At 38.3% G+C, this 22,745-nt stretch overlaps 1 protein-coding gene across 7 annotated transcripts in view; it reads left to right on the top strand.

Moving 5' to 3' along the window:
- The first annotated feature begins 1,222 nt into the window (after positions 1–1,222).
- osbpl8 (oxysterol binding protein-like 8) overlaps positions 1,223–22,745 on the top strand; it is a 66,095-nt gene continuing 44,572 nt past the window's right edge. For 2 of the 7 annotated variants that reach the window (XM_008401356.1, XM_008401352.1), the window contains exons 1-2: positions 1,223–1,581; positions 18,457–18,554. In XM_008401356.1, the coding sequence (XP_008399578.1) occupies positions 18,510–18,554 (45 nt within the window). In that variant the 5' untranslated portion in view covers positions 1,223–1,581; positions 18,457–18,509. Of the gene's footprint in view, positions 1,582–12,779; positions 12,953–18,456; positions 18,555–22,745 lie in introns of those variants that run through there. The other 5 variants (XM_008401357.2, XM_008401354.2, XM_008401353.2 and 2 more) reach the window with 4 other exon arrangements.

The following is a 22,745-nucleotide window of genomic DNA, read 5'->3' as shown; positions in this document are numbered from 1 at the left end:
GAACAGTTTTAATCAGGAAGAAAGCAATACCTGCAGCGGCCGCGAGATGTCCTCATTTACCAAATTATGAGCAGTACCTCTCCCCTGAAGTGGTTGGGCATATTAAAAATGTCAGATCTTTATTTTACAAGTCAAAGTAAAATATATAACGATTCCTAAGATTATACCCCGATAATTCATGTTACTTAATTAATCTGAACCTGAATGTGCCAAAAATTACTATGCAATAATCGTGTATTTCCCCAAACCTAAAGCACATATACAGCCAAATATCAATGTGACCGAGTTGTTGTTTGTAGCTTTTTTATTTAAATAAATAAATAAATAAATAAATAAATAAATAAATGTTTATTTATTTATTTATTTATTTATTTATTTATTTAGGGTAACATAAGACATATTTATTTATTTAGCGCAAGGCAATTATTATCTGCTGGAAAATAAAAAAAACTATCTTAACTGTGTTCATGCTGAGCGACGTGCCACGCACATGAACGATCACGTGTGTGGTTTGTCCTGCCAGGAAAATCAGACGATCGCCGAGTGAGAACAAGGGACGGATATTTCGCCTTGCGCTGCTAAATTTCAACATAATGACACACACGGATGGGTGGGTACCCTTCAAAATAAAGTCCGTCTGCCTTATTATTGAAAAGAATACAGCGTTTACAATTTACACAATTTTACAAGGATTCATACAGCCTTTGAGATAATCAAATACTGGAGAGTGTTCCTGTCGACAGCATCACTCACAACTCTTGGATGTGAGTGATACTGGGATGATACAACATGTATTTCCCCTTTGAAATAAAAAAAGTATTTTTGAATTGAACGTAATTTCAATTGAATGTAAGAGAGAAAACTAAAGGGTATCGAGTCCTTAACTTTACTGTTTTCTATTTAAAAAACCCCAAATGGTTACACTGTAACAAAATTGTAGTACATTCTTAGACTGACATAATTCAAGCTTATTCAAACCATGTAGAAAAATTTAATTATATTTTAAGCAGTTTTTATGTCAAGTACCATAATTACTAATATATTACAGTATGCAAAAATTATTAATGAAAACGAGCAGGGATTTCCCGGTTTCCAACCATTCCTACACCGCTTTCCAAGTTCAACTTGACACTCACAATATGGCGGTTACGGTGGCGTATCCTTCCCCTCTTTCGATGTAACTTTTAATGTGAATTTTTAACCGGAAGTGACGTACCCTTCAACCGTTTTCACGTGTGCCTGCCCCAGCCGTTGACAGAACAATTCTGACTCTGGTTGCTTTTAACGACTCTAAATTGGTTGAGAAATGGACAGCAAAGAACGGGGGGAGGAGTAAAATCGTGAAATTCAATTTGAACTTTTCCGAACTTTAATATTTAAGCAACGCGTCGACATTGCTCCGAAGGATAGAAAGTAGCAGCCTCGCGCCAACCGCTGAATGCCAAGGGACATTAATAAACATTAAGCGTCGTCAGCTAACAGTTAGCAGGCAGAAACACGACCCAGAGGACTGCTTTACTGTTTACCTCTTCCCAGCCTGTCACGCAGCCATAAAGGAGAACCCCAAAGCTTGAAGCAGAGGTGAGTGCAATGTAAACAAATAGGCAAAAACCCTAATTTATTATTATTATTATCATTATTATTATTTTAGCCCAGCTGGTTGTTAAACGCGACTTCCCTAATTGCTAATTCTCTGTGTGTCTGCGAGGGTGACAGACGGACGCTGCAGTCGAGCAACGCGTATTATTATGTAATAAATCAGGATTAGCGGGTCTGGGGTGAGCTCGTAGCAGCAGGTCCATGTCTATACGCTTCCCGTTGCTTTTGTCTCCGAGTCTGTCCCACATTGAGTTCAGAGGTGAAGCTAAAAACCGCGCTGCAAGGATGGCGTGACATGCAGCAAATTGTTTCTGCTTCTGTGCTTCACATTCCTCCCAGTCATCTCATCTTCCCACAGCCTCCTCAGTCCCAGTGTTCCCTTACCACTTTCACCCTGAGTACAAATCTGAGACTGATGGGGGAGACCACTTCCTGTTGGCTCTCTGGTATCAGGTGGCAAATTGCTACCTGATATCAACCTGTGGTGAAACCTAGCCTAAATTTCTTCATGTGCGGTGCGTTACCACGGTAACTATTCTGCATGTTATCACCTGACAACCACAAATGTTAATGGGTGAAGTGTGGTGAAGGATTAAAAAAATATATATTTTACAGTTATTTTTTTTTATTTAATCTAGGGCATGTAGACGTGACAGACATTTAAATTCTGATGATGAAACAAAATAAATAAAGGACGATACTTGGAGAAAGTAGTTTCAAGAGGCTGAAAAAGACTTGAGACTGGGGTAAAGGGGCAACAATCCAATACCAAATCCAAATTTTTTTTCTTTTGAAAGATTTATTTACAAATGACAGAAAATATACAAAAAAATTGGCTTTTATTTCAATAATTTCTTTTGTGATTTCACCCAAATTCAAAGTAAAAAAAAAAAAATTGTAAAACACGATGCTAAACAAGATGGTCCTTTGTGGAACAAAAAATCCAGATTATCCTGAAAACCAGAAAATTTGATTTATTGATATAATAAATTTTTCACCCTGCCCTAGACTATAATGAAATAATTTAGATCAGAACATCTTCGTGGCCTAGTCACAGTCCAGACAAATTTGATATTCAGACACTCTCTGCCCAATCAGAATTATTCTGAGCTAATTTGCTGAAAATGAATCAAATCCATCAGCATAAAGAGTTTCTTTGTGGGGGGGGAGAAAAAAAAAAGTTGACGGTAATTTAGATGACAAGTTTCCACTGTTTTGCCCGTGCCCAACTCTTGTTTTTTGTCCAACATTTCCATATTTCCATTCGCTGCTTGTTTGCGCACGTAAAACCGAAACGGGTCATCCCAGACTGAACTTCTGTTTGTTGGCAGGGAGCAACAGAAGGGCACAAGAGCTCCCGGCTCATTTGCAAGTTAAATGGAGTTTCCGCTCAACCCTGGCGTCAGAGCCATGGCGCCGCCCCGCTGCCGCACGCTTAGCTTCGAATTTGAATAAAGTCTTGTGTTTTGGAACAGCAGAGAAGCTGATGTTGGAAGAAAACATTTTGCTGTGGGTTGTGTGTGTTTAAAAATAGGCTAACCAGAGAGGAAAGATGCAACTCTGTGTTGACAGCGGATGTGCTCACTTCCTCTAAGTGTTTGGCCTTTTGAGATCAGTTGATGTCAAGTCATGAAGGAAATGTGTTTTTTAGGAGTCTGGTTGCCATGGAGAATAGGTCTTTAGTGGAGTATTTACCTCTGGATGTGAACTTGCATAACCGGAGCTGATTAATTATGCCGAGTGCACCGCTTGCCGTATGGAAAGACGCTGGAATAGATGACGTTTGCAGAAATTTCATATAAGTAATTCTTTGCTAAATCAGCTGAATGTGCATAAATTCAATTATTTAGTTGATTCATGTTTCTATGTGTAAGACGAGTTCCTTAATAAGGATTTTAGGGCATTTTTGACTCCTTAAGACACTTCAGAGTTGGCCTAGATCATGTCAGGCCTATAGATCATGTCAGTGCATCAAAGTCTGCAATAAGAATAAATTAATTAATCACCCAATAAATTAAAACAAACTCAATTTCCATTTGCGTAAATTATTTTTTTTCTCTTTTCTTTCTCTCTTTGTACCAAAAACTGGTGCATTTATCTCAGCTTGCCCTTTTTTTGAAGGACAATTTTGTTTATTGAGACTTCATGATTCATTTCATTTGTTGCTTATTGGATATTTGAAATGCTGTTGAGTTCCAGTGTTACATTCTCAATAGAATTTAAAGTTTCTTGATCTTTGAGTATGTATTCTCGCATCATTATTATGCCATTACCATTATGTTAACTGAAAATGGTCTCAAGACAACAATATCATTTATTGCAATAACTTCTAGGAGAATTTATCAGCAAAATTTGTTATTGTAACAGGCCTCGGTTGTCATGCTTGTATAAATAATCTCTTGCAGTATTTATTTATTAATAAGTAATAAATAAATGTATTGTTTGCTGAGCTGCAGGCCTTATGTGTGACTTGTGTGGACCTTTTTATTTTTCCATGGAAGTCATCGGATTGTGTAGCATCAGAAGGTGTGTTTACATGCACATCAATATTCAGGAATGATCCCGATTAAGTGCTTACTCAAAATGACATGCAGTCATGTGAAACAAGCGTTTGCTGATCACCTTAGCCTGAAGGTCACATTCAGAGTTCAAACTAGGGTCTCTGGATGCCATCACTGTTTTGTAAAACGTAATAATCCGTTGCATTTGGTTGGCTGCCAAAAAGTAGCATGGACTGTTATCACATCAGATATAGATATGGAGGCGCTTAAGTGATAAGGAAATGGAAGAAGGAGATAAATGGGCCTCAGGTGCAAATCTCTTCCTTGTTCAACAACTACTGCTGTTGATGTATCAACCCACATTTACCACTGTACCATTGTAATATTTCTCCTAATATTTGGATAAAAATCGACATTTCTGCTCAGGGTTGATTTCTTGACAGTTGTGAAATTAAATTACTGTCAATTTTTGACAGCAATCACGATCAAACCAGAATCACTAACTGTGTTTCCATTACAAATGTGCGCAAAACTTTGTCGACAATTTGCTAATGTCGAAAAGACACAATTTGCAATTGTGGCGTTCTCATTAAATCAGAAATGCAATTAAAATCACACATGAATCAGGTTGCGAAATACACCAATTTTGATACAGCTGAAAAACCATCACAACCGAGCGCAACGTTTTTTTAAATAGAAAAATGTGATTTTTTTTTTGTAATTGGCATGTCTCCATGAAGCAAATTTAATTTCATATTTCCAGTACGTGCAAATATATGATCAAGGGAAATGCAGATATATGATTAGTAATAATTTCCTGGAGATGAGACTGGGTGATACGGCTTTGAAATAAAATCTCAATCGTTTTTTGAATTTTTTTTTTTGTCCTTAAAAAATTACAAGTGACAGAAAATATCTTAAAAAAACAGGCTTTTATTTCAGTAATTTTTTTGTAAGTTGACCTGAATTCAAAGTCGGGAAGTTAAACAGAAGCTGTAAAACAAGCTTACCAAACAAGCTAGTTCTTCTTGGGTGAGCTAGCTAGCTAACTGGAGGATTGTTTTTATTGGAGATATAAAACTCCTGCGATACAGTACATTATGAATGTGTCGTAGTAGATAAATTCTAGGTTAATTAGGCAAGATAGAAAGATATACTATTATTTTAAATATGTGTCCTAATATTCACACCTGATTCAAATACAAAGAAGCTTTTTCAGGATTTACTCAGGAGATAATTCAGTCATGTGATGCCAGCAGGATCCAACAATCAGGGAAACGTTTTTGTCCTCAATCTAATATTTATGTGAAAAATATCTCCATTGTCGAAGAAGAAAACAACCCCTCCACAACAGACCTCATCTCTTCTGTCTCCAGAGCATTTTGCGTGGATCGTAACTAAATCTTTGAGCTTATGAGGTTATCGAAATGCCAAGGCTGATGCGTTGGTCGAGGATAATCTCTCCTGCTGGGACGCTCAAGCCGCTGGCTGTGTTTGGCTGATTGGATCCATTTGTTCTGGCAAATGCCAGATGTGCTCGAGGAGTTGTTGCCTCGCGCTTCACGCCAACGTTGATTTCCCAGACAGCAGCACCCGAACCAGAACACAGTTCAGCCTGTCTTTCCCCCAGTGACCGCCTTTATTAGCCTCCTCGCGCCCCAACCCCCTCCAGAAGGTTAGCAAAGCCGTACTGATTTAAACAGCTGCTTAAATTCCAATAAAACCAACTTTTCATCCCAGCGTCTCTTTGCTTTCACCAGTTCTCATGTGTCCAAGGACACTGAACAAACAGAGCGTTAATTAGCTCGGTTTCTAACGTATACAATCTTACAGGGTGAAGGTGGAGGCGGTATTGTTGGGCTATGGGCACCTCAAGGCTTGTTTGTCGTGTCTCAGCACATTACCTGGACTGTCCGTCCTCATTAGACTCTCAAAACATTTCTGTGGCTAAATTCTACAGTCTGCTTTATCTTCGCTTTTGGGGGCCAATCAGCACCAAAGAACAAAATGAATGATGCTCCAGGATTGGCTGCTTTGTGTTAAGTAGCATTGAATCAAAATATTTCAGCTTCGCAAGCTGTGTTTATTTATTTATACTTTTGATAAAACAAAGAAATGCAAAAATAGGTGAATTTTCTACAAATAATTTGGAGTTACGTTCTACAAATCCAAAATCTGCAAATATGTGAATCTGAGAATGGGTCGGGGTCAGCTGTAGTAATCCTTTCTTCCACATTCACCCGGACTGGGGCTCCAAATTAGTCTCATCTTCTACAAAGCTCCGGTTCGGTCTTAGCTGAGTTTAACTTACTTCATATCACAATTCTTAAAACTAAACATAGTGGAAAGACCAGGCAAAGTATAACGTAAAAAAAAAAAAAATCAGTTTTTTTTTAATGTAGCATAATGCTTTTGTAAGAAAAGATGAACTTATCTGACTGCTTTGTACACGTCTTCACTATGGGAGGCCTACAGATATGTTTGATTTATGTCATTAGCATTTCCTGCTTCCGTCTTTTCTGTTTTTAAAAAGCCTGTTTATGTATTTCTGTTTTCTTGTTACATTCCTCTGACCCCTCTTTCACATTCCCATTTACTTAAAGCAAATGAGGGAGGTCTTCTTTCAGAACCTATGATGGAGTTAATGTAAAACATTGCAACAGAGACTGCATTAGCCACTGCTTCAAAAATTTCTTCAAAGCTAATTCTTTGCTTGTTGTTCTAGCTTTATTAAAAAACAACAAAAAAAACAACGCTGTGTTTTACAGATTAAGAAATCGTGAGAACGGAAGTGGTCCCAGTGAAAACGAGAAGTTGCATTTTCATGATTAGTTTTTCTGTATGGTGCTTATTTGCGAAGGGTTTGTGCATTATGACTTAAAATTAAAAAAATCATCTGTTGAGGCACTTTAACAGCTTCCCTTATTTGCATAATGAAAAGGAAATGCACGCGAGGACGTGAGAAGGCGTCGGAGGAACGTGAAAAAGAACCACAGAAATAAACATGCCTGAGAAAAGAAAGACGAGGGAAAATTGGAAGAAGGAAACGCAATACTTTGTAGCATTAGAAAAGAATTAGTGGTCTGTTTAAGGAAATAAAGAGAAAAAAAAATACAGGTTCCGTAACTTTAAGTAGATTGAGCTTTTATTGAGCTTTTTTAGTCATGCTGCACATTCAAAGCCTCAGTCACCAAGCAACACTACCAGTAAAAGAAAGCTTTTTAAAAATGTCAATAGAATTTACCAGTTTCTTAATATACCCACGGAGTTGGTTAGAAACACTCATTTATGTAAAAAAAAAAAAAAAAAAATCAACACACAGTCCACACAAATTCTGTTTCATTAGCAAGGAGCCAGCACCAAAGGGCATTTATTGTGGCGTCACCAATGATGCGCCGCTGCTAGACGGCATCCGGCAGTCAGGCAGTCAGTCACAACACTGACCGGATGCCAATAAACAGAGGCATTAGATGGCATTAGCAGACTCTTGCTGACTTAGAAAAAGGTCATATTCGTAGGTTTTCATGTCTTGCAAGGGGTCATTATGTTGGGCACACTCACAGTGAGGGTGACGGTATGCCCTCGCGTATCCACTAGTTACCACTACAGAATGCAGAGAAGTGTGCTGATGACCATAATAAGACAATTATTATAGGACATGATTGCCGCCAATCCTTGACCAACCAGTGTTGAATTCAAAATCGGATCGGCGTTTGAATTGAAAATGCAAGACGTCAGGACATGTCTATTCGTGAGGCTGTGAGCATACCGAAAGTTATTGCTGTTAATTTGCTTTTGTAGAGCTTTCCACCTCTCTGTTTGTCATTCAAGGTGTTGGATTTGTGAATGTTGGCAGACTTAAGGGCAGGGTCTACATTCTTTAGGGAAGACTGCTTTGTCTTAGTTAACTATACATTTATTGTTTTATGTGGGAGAAAGTCCTTAGATGATATGAGTTACAAAATTTAGTTTCCTCTTGGAATAAATAAAGTATTGTTGAATTAAACTGACAACTTTTCATATATTTTTGAGTGCCATGATAATATCTTATTAGCTTTTTAAGAGGGATGAGAATCAACTAGAATTTGTCGTCAGGTCAGACCTCTCAAATGGCTATTCACTCAGACGATATTTTAATAAGTCGATGATGTACCGTACCAGCATCTGCTGCGAGTTCTGAGACCTGGTTGATTAAAAGTTTTAGAGAACTCTGAACTCTGTTGTATAGTTTAGGCTAAACAGGTTGCTCTTGTGTGTGTAGTCTCTAGATAAAAAAAAGAGAAACTAATTTCTGCCTCTCAGAAGTATCCGGAACCACATTCGGAAAATCTCAGGCTGAAGAATGAAGAAGTGAAAAGCTTCTTAACAGTTATTTCTACAAGTTAAATTATTACGGCAGTGAGTCAGAGCCCAGCCTCACCTCTCACAATGAAATCCTGTTTTTCAACATAGCTGTAACACTGCTGCTACAGCTACAAAACCACACTTTCACTCTACAGCTGTCTAAACTTAATACATATCAGGTGAAATAATCAGTAGAAAGTTTATTTTAAATAAGAATTTGCAAGCGTTTATTTGGATGCGTTATGGGAGTGTTTTTGTTTGTTATGAGCTGAAATTGTGGGAAAACAAACGACCCACCCAAATAAAGTTTCTGTGGGAAACACAGGCAGGTGCGCCAAGCCTGTAATGACCACACCCACCTTCAGACTGTGGACATGTCAGACATTACACAAGGCTGTTTCCAAAAGGCAAATAAAACCCAACAGTGGTGATTAAAAGCTGGACAGATGGTGCCGTTTGAAACGGATCATAGCAATCCTCTGGAGGAGGTATCTGAATTAGTTTCACTGAATCTAATGGCAGCAGTATCTTATTGTGTTATTCATATGTTGGCACAAGTGCTTCTGTCTATAAAATCAGAGCCAGCTTCTGTATTCAAACTTGAACACAGTAGTGCATGATTGTGAAGTGGAAGGAAAATGGCGCATTGTTTAAAACGGATTTTACAAATCAGAATCTGAAAAGTGTTTTGGTGACAGCTTTGGGGGGGACAAATGTCCTTAGACTGATATTTGTGCCCATTCCACTTTGGATAATTGCCCTCTCTCATTCATAGATTCTTAATTGGATTGAGGTTTGGACTTGGATTGAGCCATTCAAACACTTTGATCTAAACCAGTGCATCTCCAGCTGTATCTTTAGTGTCGTTGTTCTCAACGTTGCAGCACGGATGCCATTACACTTTGTTCCCATGACTTATGTTGACTTGTAGCAAACCGCCTCCTTTCAATAATGGCTTTCATCTTGGTAGGTTTTAGGTTTTGCGTCACATGAGCCCCGATACAGTTTCAGTTCATAGCTGACTCATTGATATTTTTGAATCTAAGGACTTTCTCAGGAACTCTAGGTTCTGTTGGTGTTCTGCTGTGTTGCATCCTAGTTGTCTCAGTCAGGCACCAGAGCGCTGTGCACAGCTGCAGCTCCTTTAGGATTGCACAATGCGTTGCTTTTGAAGAGTCTATTTGATACTGTGGGATAGCAAAGTGTTGTTTTGCTAAGCTCTTGTTCTGACACAGTTTGTGGTGTTTAGCAAGAGTTCATTTTGCAAGATGCTAGCATGCGGTATCATGATGACTAAAGCCACTAAAAACATAAGTTTCTCTTCTGTCTGGTTGAACTCATCCCTTTGTTAATTGGAGGATTTGGAAATTGTAAATCAACCATAGTAACCCAGTGAAGTGGATTTTCCATGAAAATGTCCAAATATATGATCTTAACAGTACTGCACAAATGTATTAGTTGATTTTGAAGAACAGTCATTTAAAAAGGTTGTGAAATAACTCAGAGTTTAACTCCATATCTGATGGTGTACCACAAGGATCTATTTTGGTTCTTATCTTATTTGACATCTTTATATTGTACAATCTTTGGACATGTTGTTAAAGGCAACAGAAGCAATGAACTTTCACATGTAGTGACTCAAGACTGTCATACAAATACACACACTTTTCAGCTTTTTATTTTGTAATTTTAAAGCCAAATTACATAATTTTACCTCTACTTCAGAATTGTGCAGCATGTTGTGTTGTAAACTCAAACATTTAAAGACTTTGACAAAACCAAACATTTACCACCAGGTTTACTACAGTAGTTTGCCATTTTTCCAACACTGGTGAGGCATGTACTGAACTTTTAGTCCCTTAGGCTACATTTCCTTCATCTCCACACCCGGTTGACTCACTGCTTCTTTCAGTCATTACTAAAAGGAGCATCAAAGGAAATGTATGTTTTAATAAATACAATTACACTACGATTAAACTGTTGCGAAAGAATATTTTAGATGGATGAACACATATAATAGAGAGTGAGGGAGGAAAATCTGCCATGATAATACAACAAAAAATAAAAAACCCAACTCATGCAATCATATCAGAATACTTCTATTTTTAATTACTGTAGATGTGCCCCAGCTAATTTTCTGCTCTCCAATATGTAATTATTAATCTTAGATTTCTATACTTAAAGGGGAGACGCTTGAGGCTCCTTAGGACCATGTAATTTTATTTGAGATAATCCAAAGAGAGATTATGAAAAAGATTCACACAGATTTACATGATTATCTTTCTTTCCTTTGAGGAGGGTTAATAATCAAATAGTTAATAGAAGGTAATGTGTTTTTTCTAAATTATATTTGCAAGAGAGTTTTTTCGGCTGAACTGCTATCTTAGTCAAAATTACACTTTGAAAAGAAACATGCTGAAATTATTATTATATTATTTTTATTTTTTATTGTTTTTTTTTTTTTTTCAAATACAGTTGACACTAGTTTAAAGGTTGGAAGCCACACAGCATAAATTCTAGTCCATGTTGTGGATTTGCAACATTTGTCCAATTAGTAGGTTTTTATGTTTTTCATCTTTTAAGCCTGACACTGCTGTGTTTAGCTTGCCTTCCAGTGTCCAACTCACTGTGTGCAATACCAGCCATAGACGTGTTTTGTCTGGTTGACTGGTCACATGCCTGAGTGTCCTTTAAAAGGGAAACCTGGTATCCTGGTATCATAATTTACCCTAATGGATCAGCTTAGCAGACGTAGTAAGCAAACAGCGTCTACAGTACACATTTAATATGGTGACCCAGTAAGTGGAGAAATAGCAAGTTTATTTGTGCCGCAGTCTTCATACACAATTATTTAAATTGCTTCACAGAAAAATAAAGGAACTGGGTTTAACAGACAAATATTAAAATAATAGTAATATTTTGGCATCACAAAATATAATGCATTAAAAAAAACAGAGTACCGTATTTTCCGCACTATAAGGCGCACCGGATTATAAGGCGCACCTTCAATGAATGGCCTATTTTAAAACTTTTTTTATATATAGGGCGCATAGAATAGACGCTTCAGTTTGGGTTGCCAATTTGTTCCGTACTCTATTATTACACATCCACATTTGTAAAGAAGTGGTCCTCGAGTACTTTATATAGTAGGCTGCCCCAGTCATTGTTTCACTCACTGTGATGCGATATTGTGCCCAACTGCTTTCTGCGTAAAACAGACCAACCGACACGCTGCCGCCGCAGTCTCTGTCTCTCCCCCCACCCGGCTTTAAATGTATTATTATTAACAAACCAGCGTTCTGACAACTATCCCAGCATGCACCGCACACTTCTTCTTCTACGGGGGAAAATGAAGTCGGCGGCTGCTTACCGTAGTTACTAGACCTGTTGTGGCTCAATATTGGTCCATATATAAGGCGCACCGGATTATAAGGCGCACTGTCGGCTTTTGAGGAAATCGAAGGTTTTTAGGTGCGCCTTAAAGTGCGGAAAATACGGTATCTAAAATGCAATCAAAATAATTGATCTGTGACCTTTATAGGGAAGCTGTGGGAAACAGCAATGTTTTCAGCCCTGATTTAAAGGAGGCAACCGTTTCTGCAAATTTTAGGTTTAGGTGATTTGCCCCAAGAGCTGAAAAGCATAGAAACGTAATTATTTTTTATTACTTTGTTAAGCTTGGATTTTTTGAACCTGATGGTTCTATACGGTTTAAGGCTGCAACTAAGAATTGTTTTAGTAACCAATTATTCTATCAGTAATCATTAAATGAATAAATAACATCATTCCTTGTATAAATAAAGAAAGACATATTTTGGCTAAAATGCAATAATATACCACTTCTTTAGTGAATTTAAACCGGGTGAAGCTAAAACTAAGCTACAGTAGGTGTTTTGGATGAAACATGTCTACAGACAAAAGTGCTTTTATTAAAAACAACAACAAAAAAAACATTTTTAAATTTTTTAAGTGAAGAAAGATTTTTATGAAACATTTTTTTCCTTTGAAGGCAGGACTATAGACAGTTTTGACTTATTTATTTTTCTAAGTACTGTATGTCGTTTTTTTCAGTACATGGATTTTTTTCTGAGTCTGTATGCTCCAGTTAATCGATGATTATTTTAATCATCGATTAATCGAGATTGATTGTTTCAGCTGTAAGATGGTCCAAGGCCCAAGACCCTCTTCGGACTTTTCAAACCCTGCCTGACCACTCTTATAAGTACGCGTGGGATTTTCAACAAGACGCAGCAACACTTTAGCTATGCCTGTTGCTTTAATAAGAGGTGCAGCGGAGGCTTTACATGTGGGACACACACACACACACATACTGAGAGAGGGAGCTTTGCCTGCTGCTGCTCCTCCGCTGACACCGGCAGGCTTGCAGCAATAGCCTACATATCAGAGGAGGAGGGTGAAAAACATGATGTCATCTCGAGGTTCCTCTTCTTCCTCTGTTCGTCCGTCTCCGGACATAATGGTGCTTTCTGCGGTCCGAGCTTCGTAAGGTAGGTCTCTCCCCCCCAGCCCTCTCCCTTGTTGTTCTCTTCCACACGTGCTAGCTGCGCCGAACAGCCTCTGTTTTTATGTGCTTTGCTTTCTCATTAGAATTCCCTGTGTCTGCCTGGCATTGGCTCTCTGGTAGGTGATATCACAATGTGTCTGTGACAGAACAAGAGATTGTCAAGCAGGGAAGTTGCATCCTGCCGTGGGATAAATGCTCTGTATGTCTTTGAATTGTGTGTGTTTGAGGGGCTGTCGTCCCGCTCTGCTTTAAGGTCATTCTCAGGTTACAGATATATCACTGGTGACCTTTGTGTCTGTGCAACTCCTTCCGACGTCCTCAAATCCATCAGAGGTTATCTTGGAAATGTCTGCATAGTTGAGCTCAAATCCGTAGCCTCGTATCTCCCCCTATTTTTTTTTCTTCCTGTTTTGCAAAAGGTATGGCAACACAAACACACATCTTGTATTCCACTGGAGCTGCATGCGTCATCCACATTTTCATTTAGCAGCGCTGTAGTTGAGCTGTCGCCTTGTTTGCTGTGATGTTCCTTTCGCTCTCTGTTCTGCGTGTTATCAGCCAACAGTCAGTTCAAATCTGAAGGACAGCCATTCTTTCTCTCATCACAGGAATGAACAGTGTGAGGTGTCCTTGACGTCCTGTGAGCCCAGCGCTCTCCACCTGATCAGCAATTGCGTCCACAGATGTCTGAATCACATGATTTTTAAAGCATTTTCAGGCTCACTTGTTATGTGGATGTCTAACAATAAATAATATGAACTTCACATTAGGGCTGGACAATAAATCAGTTACAATAAACACATGATCAACATCAATAGATGATACATCTGCTACAATATTCATAGAATATTCACTGAACTCCGATCCAGCATTTTGGGAGATGTAGGCAGAGGAAAGGGTTTCTGTTCTCAACCTCTCACAGTGAGCTAAGCGAGGTGGGTGGCATCAACCAACTCGCTCTTTGGTTACCTAGCAGCGATCTGTTGAGTAACTTGCGCAGCAGCAGTTTAAGGTTTCGCCACACAAGTTTTTCAACCACATCGTCCAGCCAGACTTCACATACAAAAAAAAAAAAGAAAATCTGGATCTCATCAGTTATTCCTTCATTGTAAAAAAGGATCTTGGTGATGAACCTTATGTTGTTGGAAAGCCCGAGTTTGATTCTTTAGTGTCATTTATTAGAGTAGATAAGTTTTGTAGAAATAACATTGGCAAGTACAAAGAATTTTTACAATTTATTGAACAGCCTGATGCCTCATCCTCCAGCGTGATCACTCACTGCTCTGGAAAGGCCTATTACGTTGTTGGATTCTGGTCCCTATGGTTACGTCTTGATGCTCAATTCGTTAATTTTTGCTGAAATCTGTGTTTTTCTTGATGTTCAAACTATTAATTTGATTATCAATTCAAATGAGCTCAATAATTTAAATTCTGATATTTTTTGAATTGCGATTTTGTTCAGAGAGACTGCATAATCCATATTCAGCATGGTTTCAATTGTGTGTGGTTTTTATTTCCTTTTTATTCATTGGTTTTGGTTGTCTTGTTTTATTGTGGACATTAAAAATGTCTTTAAGTCCATTGTGGAGAATTCCTTAGAAAATTAGTTGTAGTTTATAGGTCTCTGAGAGAGCGAACTTGCATTATTATACCAAGATCGATGTAATTTCTTTTGTCAATGAGGATTTAAAGAATCTAGTCGTCACTAGGTCTTCTGCCACATAAAGATCTTATTAAAACATGCTCTGTTAGTGTAGAGATAGCAAAGACTGGCTTGGTAAATCATTTTTTTGGTACAAAGCTTTTCTAAATTAGATTCAACCTTTTAAGCCAGGGGTATGCATTGTTTTAATATTGTATCCCTAAAATTAATCCCCATTTATCCCTGTTTTGGTTTCCTTTATGCAGAGTCAGAGTTTGTTCATTTAAAACCCCACTTGGGAATAAAAAGCAAACCTTATTCTTGTGGATATTCTTGAATCCTCTTTGTACTTGAAAGGCAGTCGTCTGTCCCTAAGGCTCGGTTGATTAATATTCCACTCTCTCTGACCTACATGGTTTAATTTTTCTTTAAAGATGTCTTTCCCCTGAGTACATCATCAAACTGGGACACCCAGAAGATTGGACCAGCTCTCCTTCTTCTAATCTTTGTCTTTTTATTACGGAACATTCATTGAAGCATTTACTCCTCAATTCTGGCATGTTGAAATTTATCATAAAGTTACATATTTGCAACCATAAAAAGCATAACGTGCAGGTTGATAAAACCGTAATGTTTGTTAAAGTCTAGGCCTCTATCATTTTGTATTGATATGTATGTTATTCCGATATGTAGAAGGGATACTTGGATGAAGTTTCGTCCAATGGAAAATACTTTGGATTGAAATTCATCGCCACACCTTGGATCTTGTTTAATATTCAGTTCATAGGGATCTTAATTGGTTTAACAGGATATGAAGTAGCCTTTACATCGGCTAAAATCCGAATCGGCAGGTCAGGTTTTTTACAGATCAGTAATCAGCCAGAAAACTACAATTGGCACACAACAAATGTCAATACAAACATGGAGGAAAAACACAAGGTGTGGCACTTTATTGGCATTAGCTGTACTTGTCAACATTCTGTTCTGTAACCTAATCCAAATCTCCAAATTCCAACAAAACAAACAATATTCTCTTGATTAAAATGGTAAAAACAAACCTTCTTAGAATGATGGTGTAAGCCATCAGAAGTGATTTGACCAAGAAATCACCCTTTTTTGGCCCTACGGTGATTTAGACAAAAAAAAAAAAAATCACTTTGGCCAAAAATGTCATGGGAATGTCTTTAGGAATGTGACAATTTGCAATGTTTGAATATTGATGTAACTCATTTCTTATACTATTAGTTAGTTTAAGCTCACTGAAGCCCTCCTCAATGACTAATAAGAATCAGACTACCTTTAGTCTGAGAGAAAAACATGCACACAGGGCATACATCAGTTTAAATAATCACATTTCTGCATTTACAGAAACTGTTTTCACCTTTTAAGTAGCATTAGAAAGTTGTAAGTTTACATAATCATAAGGTGTTGTTAAAAATTTAGACTCTAGTTCAGTCTTCTTAAGATCGTGAAGTAAATTAGATATTTTCTGAGATGTTTCAGTTTTCCTCATCTTTGCAGGATGTTTAAAACTTGACAGTCATAAGTCGATGTTGGTGAGACTCTAATTAGAGAATGATGATTTCCTTAATTGGACCATAATTCCGATAGTAATTAGGCTTTCCTTTGCAGTGTGATTGCTCTACAATGGTTGAGATTAAATATCAACATTTTGGAAGCAGCTCTGTCACATCTGCCTCAAAAGAGAAACCCACCAGCCAACTGTTCTTTTGCAGTGGTTGGCTCTCTGCTGGTTTCTAAGGATTCCCTCAGTTTCAGTGTCCAGCAGTGAGTCAGAGCTGTTGGCTCACTGAGGTCTGTGGGACAATTTAAAACAAACCGAGTGGTCCCTGCTTGCAGGCAGAAACGGACCGAGTGAACTTTAGGAAGGGAGTCAGCACAGCAGATGTTAACGGGAATTGACTGCCGCTGGTTCAGCCACCGCTTCCAAAGTGGTGAAAATTTAAACTGTTGTTCAGCTCCGTAATGACACGCAATAACGATAATAATAATTCAAACCCCAAATAAAGCAGGAGTCACACTTCAACACTCACTGTGTCACAAACCAAAACTTGAATAAGAAAGCCCAGTGTGTTCCTCCAACACGACTTCCTGAAAGAATATTTATTGCAACTAGTGTGGTGAATATATGCCTCCAACTGATTTTTATTAGGACACAGTAGATTACTAAAACCATAGTGTTGCAAACTGCTACATTAAACCATTAAACAGATGTTGTGTGATTCAAGTAGAACAGCAGAGAAGTTGTATGCTGATCATAGCTGCCGAGTACCTCCTTGTGATGTACTATCAGTGAGACATGACCGGAAATGCTGGGAGAATCATGCTTTAATGCGGGTGGATGACTTTAAGGACATTCAGAGTTAATTGACAAATGCATCAACTTTATGTGAACATTTTGCAGTGTTGACCTTTTCTTGTTTATACCGTCTGTTATTCACTCTGCCACACCGGGTATCAATTTCTTGGCCAAATTGTAACTGATGGTGGCCAATTCTTTTCTATTTAGTGGTTTTAAGTTGATCAAAGTTTCAAGAGCTGATCTTTGAGTTTGATGCTTGGGCTGTTGGAAGAAACTTGTCTTGACGGAGTGCGTCTTTCAACAAGAATCTTCAAGTTTTCCTCCCCAATTGGTAACTAGATTTCTGTCTGTACTGAACATGCTACTCCATCCATCCATCCATTTTCTTTACACCCTTGTCCCTTAGCAGGGTCAGGGAGGGGTGTTGGTGCCCATCTCCAGCTAACGTTCCAGGCGAGAGGCGGGGTCACCCTGGACAGGTCGCCAGTCTGTCGCAGGGCAACACAGAGACACACGGGGCTAACAACCGTGCACACACACACTCACACCTAGGGACAATTTAGAGAGGCCAATTAACCTGACAGTCATGTTTTTGGACTGCGGGAGGAAACCGGAGTACCCGGAGAAAACCCACGCACGCACAGGGAGAACATGCAAACTCCATGCGGAAAGATCGGGGCCGGGAATCGAACCCACAACCTTCTTGCTGCAAGGCAACAAACAGCTCTACCAACTGCATTACTGTGCAGCCCACATGCTATTCAACGATCTAAAAATATTTTTTTACCTAATCTGTCGCATTACCTGTATTTTCATCTACCATATAACTGTACAAATTGCAGTTATGAAAATAGATTTGCTTAATGGAAGCACACAAATAAAATAACTTTTTTCTCCCACATCACACGAGACATGCGAACAACCGGCGAAAGAAACGAAGAAGATGATGCTGCATGTTTTTAACGGCTTATCACGTGAATAAACTTATTCACATGTAATTTTAATTGTTAAAATCAGAAATAATTTCTTAAAATGGTTCCTTGGGCTGTTTAATTAAGGTTCTCTAGAGGCGGCTGAATATGTTAGCCCTCTCAATTTTTACTGTATGTAAAAATTGTCTGAAATTATGAGTGATTTTGAAGTTTTGTACAACTTTCCACATTCGGTTGGATTTGAGCAGTTAAAATGACAAGACGTCATAAAGTTGAAGTTAATAAAGGTTAAAAGTTGTCATGCTCAAGTGACTACTGGGAAGAAAGGTGAAAGCAATGGGAAAAGATGCACTGAGAGAATAAATATTCCAGGAAGCCTTGGGGAAGCCAGCTGGCAGAGATTCAGATCCTCCTCGGTGTGCAGTCGAAATGGGCCATTTATTAACGGACAGAAGTTTGGCTCAAACAAACTTTTAGGAGCATTGAGAGCAGGTGTTTTACAAAGAACTAAAATCTTGACTCTACTTTTACAAAGCTCACTTCATTACGGTTAGACCATGTAGTAAGACATTGTTTCTTCATCTCCACAGAGATGCAGTCATCAGCGCAGCATAGGCAGACTTGACTCTGGTTACAGACAAGCATGGAATCCTCTTCTGAGTCCCAACTGGAGCCTGAGACAACTTTGGTAAGTAGCTCCACACTTTCATTTGAATACACAGTTAGACTGAGAAATACTTCGAACTGTTTGGTAACTATGAAGAATCCACATCAACCTTTTGTTCTATAACTGACATGATCCAATAACATTTGCTGTTCAGTATCGGAAGGAGATGTTAAAATGTTTGACATCTTGGTTGTTGAACACCACATGCAAAGTTTCTAGGGAAAAGAGAAAAACGGTACTAGTTGATCATTAAAAATAAATAAATAAACAGCTGCTTAAATGTGTAATTTGTGTGTGAGCTATGTTTAAGTAATAAAATCCGCTATGTTTCAAAGCTCAAGAGGGTAAAACATACTATACTGAAGTATTGCACTGTCTTACAGCCTGAATGAATCGCAGATATATCGCAATATATTTTAAATAACTTCTTCAAGATTTACCATTGTCATTATGAAATTCTTCACTGATATGTTTAAAAGTTAATTTGAGTAACTGCAGTCTGTAACAGCACTCACAGCAAAGGCCATGGTTAGCATCACCTGTTAGCATTCAACTTCCATGTCCACCTTGCAGAGTTTGGTTCCAACTTGGCTGAAGTGAATGCTACAGATTTGAAAGTTATCCAATGCCATGATCCCATTTGCAAACACGATGTGTTACTGAGATCATTAGTGCGTGAGAATTTAACAAACTCTGGATTTTCTTTCTCTCTCACTGACAGTATCTCTAATGTTTTGGGTTCGCATCAGTGGCTTTCCAAAGTTAATTCCACATTCTAGTCAGTTTTCTCTTTGAGCCCATATTTACTTTGTAGTAAAGTGTAACCTTTCTATATTTTGGTGGACAACACAAACAACTTGGATGTACATTACCCCACAACTGGATCTGGTGGTTTCTGCACATGGAAGTATTTTTCTTTTTGTACATCTGTATTTACATAAATTTAGCAAATTATCAGCTATAATACTGTATATAGATGTATATAGTAAATTCCAATTTAAATAATGAGCTAACGCTCCTCCCTCCCTGCATTATTGCTTTCTACACATTGATAATGATCTTTGCTCAATCCCCACGCTCTAATGCTAAATTGGAGAAGCTTTCTGTTTCCTGCTGGTATCTGTGACACGTTATCTGCTACTCGAGTGTACCCTCTGAACCTTAATAACGAGTCTAACGTACAAATACTCTCAGTCTGCCACAAGCTTGTCTGGCTGACTGTGACAGACACTGAACTTTGCTGTACATAGTTACACTTGTCTCAGAGCTCGTGTGTGTGAGCTGGTGGTGGAGGATGGCCACTCTGCCTACAGATGATTAAAGGTCAGCCAGGTCTGTTCAACATCCTCTTTCCAAAGAACAGAGATGGTGAATAAGCTGGTGACTAAAAATAAAAAAGGACATGGCAATCCACACTTTGTTCTGCATTTTGATGGAAAGTTAACACTTCCTGGTATTAGGGCGCTGACGATACAAGCTACAAATGCCGAGCTATCTTTAAAAGGCAAACAATCTTTTTTTAGTTGTTTATCTTTCTGAAGGCTTAGTTAGATTTAGAGTTTTATTTTTTGCAAAGCATTGGCTTTTCTAAAAGTACACGTGATCGTATTACATCTGGTTAACAAACTTACTAAACGTGGGGGAAGTTGTTAGAACATGTAAGCCCATATTTACATGTTCTAAATATAGAACATTTGTATAGTTTTCATGAATTTCTTCAAAATTTCTTTTAGTATGTAACTAGAAAGCATTTGGATTTCATTCACTTCTTAACTAAAAGACTTATTGGGTTCTGCTCATGGTTTGGACACATCAGGCTTAAAAGTTATTGTCAAAGCAAACTATTGGGGCTTTTAAGGTCAATAAAATCACTGTTAAGGTCATTGTCACAAACATTGTTAGTAGACGATCCGAGACGATTTCATCATCTCAGATGTTGCTATCTTTGTCAGTGTCTTTGTGCTTCAGATGGAGATGAGCCGCTGAGTTCTCATCCATTGAATTAAGCCGTTGAGCCAGGTGAAAGTTGTTAGGAGGCTTTTCATCCAGTGTGACTTGGATTAAAAAAGGCCAAGAATCCAGTCTCAGTCTCTAACTGGAATAACAAAATTTCCCTGTACAATTTTACACCACATTGTCCAAAGCTTTATTTCAATAAAACAGAAAAACTGAACAAATTTTTCTTCTACAGTAGTTTAAATGTATTATGTTGGCCTCAGATGCAATGCCTGTAAAATACATTTAAAAGTTTGTAACATCCCAAAATGTCAGACATCTTTTAATATGTACCTTTTTAAACTTCTCAATGTATCTGAATCATCATCCTAAGCAGCAGCGTTTCTGGGAATAATGGGGACTTATGGTGACAGATAAATTAGGTAATATTAGTCCTGAATTCATCTCCTACAGCCTTTTTTGTTCAATCAACCACAATGAGGCTGAGTGGGAGCAGAACTAAGCACTTTCCCCTCTTTGACACTGGCTGAAAGTGGGTGTGAGTTTTAATAACGCTTTTTTTTCTTCTTCTTTTTCTGTGTCAATATTGCAAACTCATTCCCCCCCTGCCTACATCCCTTCCTAATTTAGTCAGTGGATAATTAATCTGCAGATGATGGTTAAATTAATTTGGTTTGAAAGCTATGTGGGTTGATTTACTTTTGAATACATTTTTCTAATTGACTTCCTGGGCTGTATGTGGGGATTCTATCACTTCTGGTCCACCTTAATAAGAGCTTGTGCAAATCGTTGCGCCAACCAGAGCCCCTTGAAAACATCCACACAATCAAAACCAAGTTCATATTTCTGTCAGTGCCTAGTGGGGGGGAATGAATAATCTTCTGTACCCTGAAGCTGTGATTATGATCATGTGGCTGTTCTTTTGTGAGTTCTGGCTCAACATCTACTTTTTTTCTTTTTTCTTTTTTTTAGACCCGGAACATTCTGTAAAAATCTGCCAACTAGCATTGGCAAAGGAAGAGGAAGTTTGTGGTTTTAAGATGTTTTTTCGTGCTTTGACTGCTGTATGCTGTATGGTACTTACACAAATTGTGTAAGTACCATGTGTTCAAGCTCTTTATACCTGTGGCAGATTTACTGTATTTGAAGTGATATTAAAAACTGTTGGCCAAGTCAAAGAGAAAGGACAACTAATGTGTTTTAATACAAAAGCATCACAAGTTGGCAACTTTCTCAATAAAACCTTGATGCTGAGCTAGATATCTCATGTTGTATTTTTTCCATGAGCTGGATAGACTGCAACAGACCCCTGACTATTTACGGATTCACCTATTGGCAAATTTTTATGTGGAACTTCAAATTACCCACGAAAAATCCACCTATTGGCAGATTTTTTTTTCTTTTTTACGTCAAACATATGTAGAATATTTTAAAGCACATGTACCTTGGGAAACTGAGACTTTAGCAGCAATGCTACTTGGTATGCTATTGGCTGGCGTTTGTCAGTCCACCAATCAAGGAGTGGAATCCACCAATCATATCTCTTGCATTGGTGGATTGGTGCACTCCACCAATCCAGGAGTGCAGTTGGTGCTGATTGGCTGGACCTCCAAGAGCAGAGATAAGGAAGACTGTAGCTGTTAGTTTCTGCCAAAACGGTTTCCACTGTGCGTTTTAATGCGTATTAAGCTATATTTGGTGTTATGAAGTCATAGACAGACAAGTATTCAAGAGTGGCTGTGTTTCCTAACCTCCACTGATACGACTATGAAGCCAAAAGAAAGAAATGAATTAACACATTTTATTTATTAGTATGTAGTTTTCACAACATTCACCAATATTATTCCACATCAGGTTTTCCAAATATTGTGATGAGACTTTTCCATTGTCATTTTATGGGTCAGAAGTAGAGCTGCACAGTGGATTCAGTTAAAGACTCATTCTTTAGCAACACCAACTTAAAACTAAGCCTCCCTTTTCAAAGCCTGACCTGTAGAGGGAACTGGAATATAGTCCTGAGGCTAATGGAGCCAGATGTAAAAATTGACTTGAGGCTTCTGTTACACAGCGAGACACCAAGTCTGAGTCAGCCTCTGTACATCAGTGGTTGGGGGAATGGGAGGGGTGGAGTCGATCTGACAAGCTTCCACTTTGGAGACATTCTCTCTGCTGAAGTAAACTGGTCTAATTGAGCCGGGGCAGGGGGAGAAAAAAATACAGTATCTCCAACAGTAAATATGGCAAAGATGCTGCGGA

Source organism: Poecilia reticulata, linkage group LG23, assembly GCF_000633615.1.
Source record: "Poecilia reticulata strain Guanapo linkage group LG23, Guppy_female_1.0+MT, whole genome shotgun sequence".
Taxonomy (NCBI): domain Eukaryota; kingdom Metazoa; phylum Chordata; class Actinopteri; order Cyprinodontiformes; family Poeciliidae; genus Poecilia; species Poecilia reticulata.
Note: the sequence above shows the minus strand (reverse complement) of the source record. Positions and strands in the feature narration are given on the sequence as shown.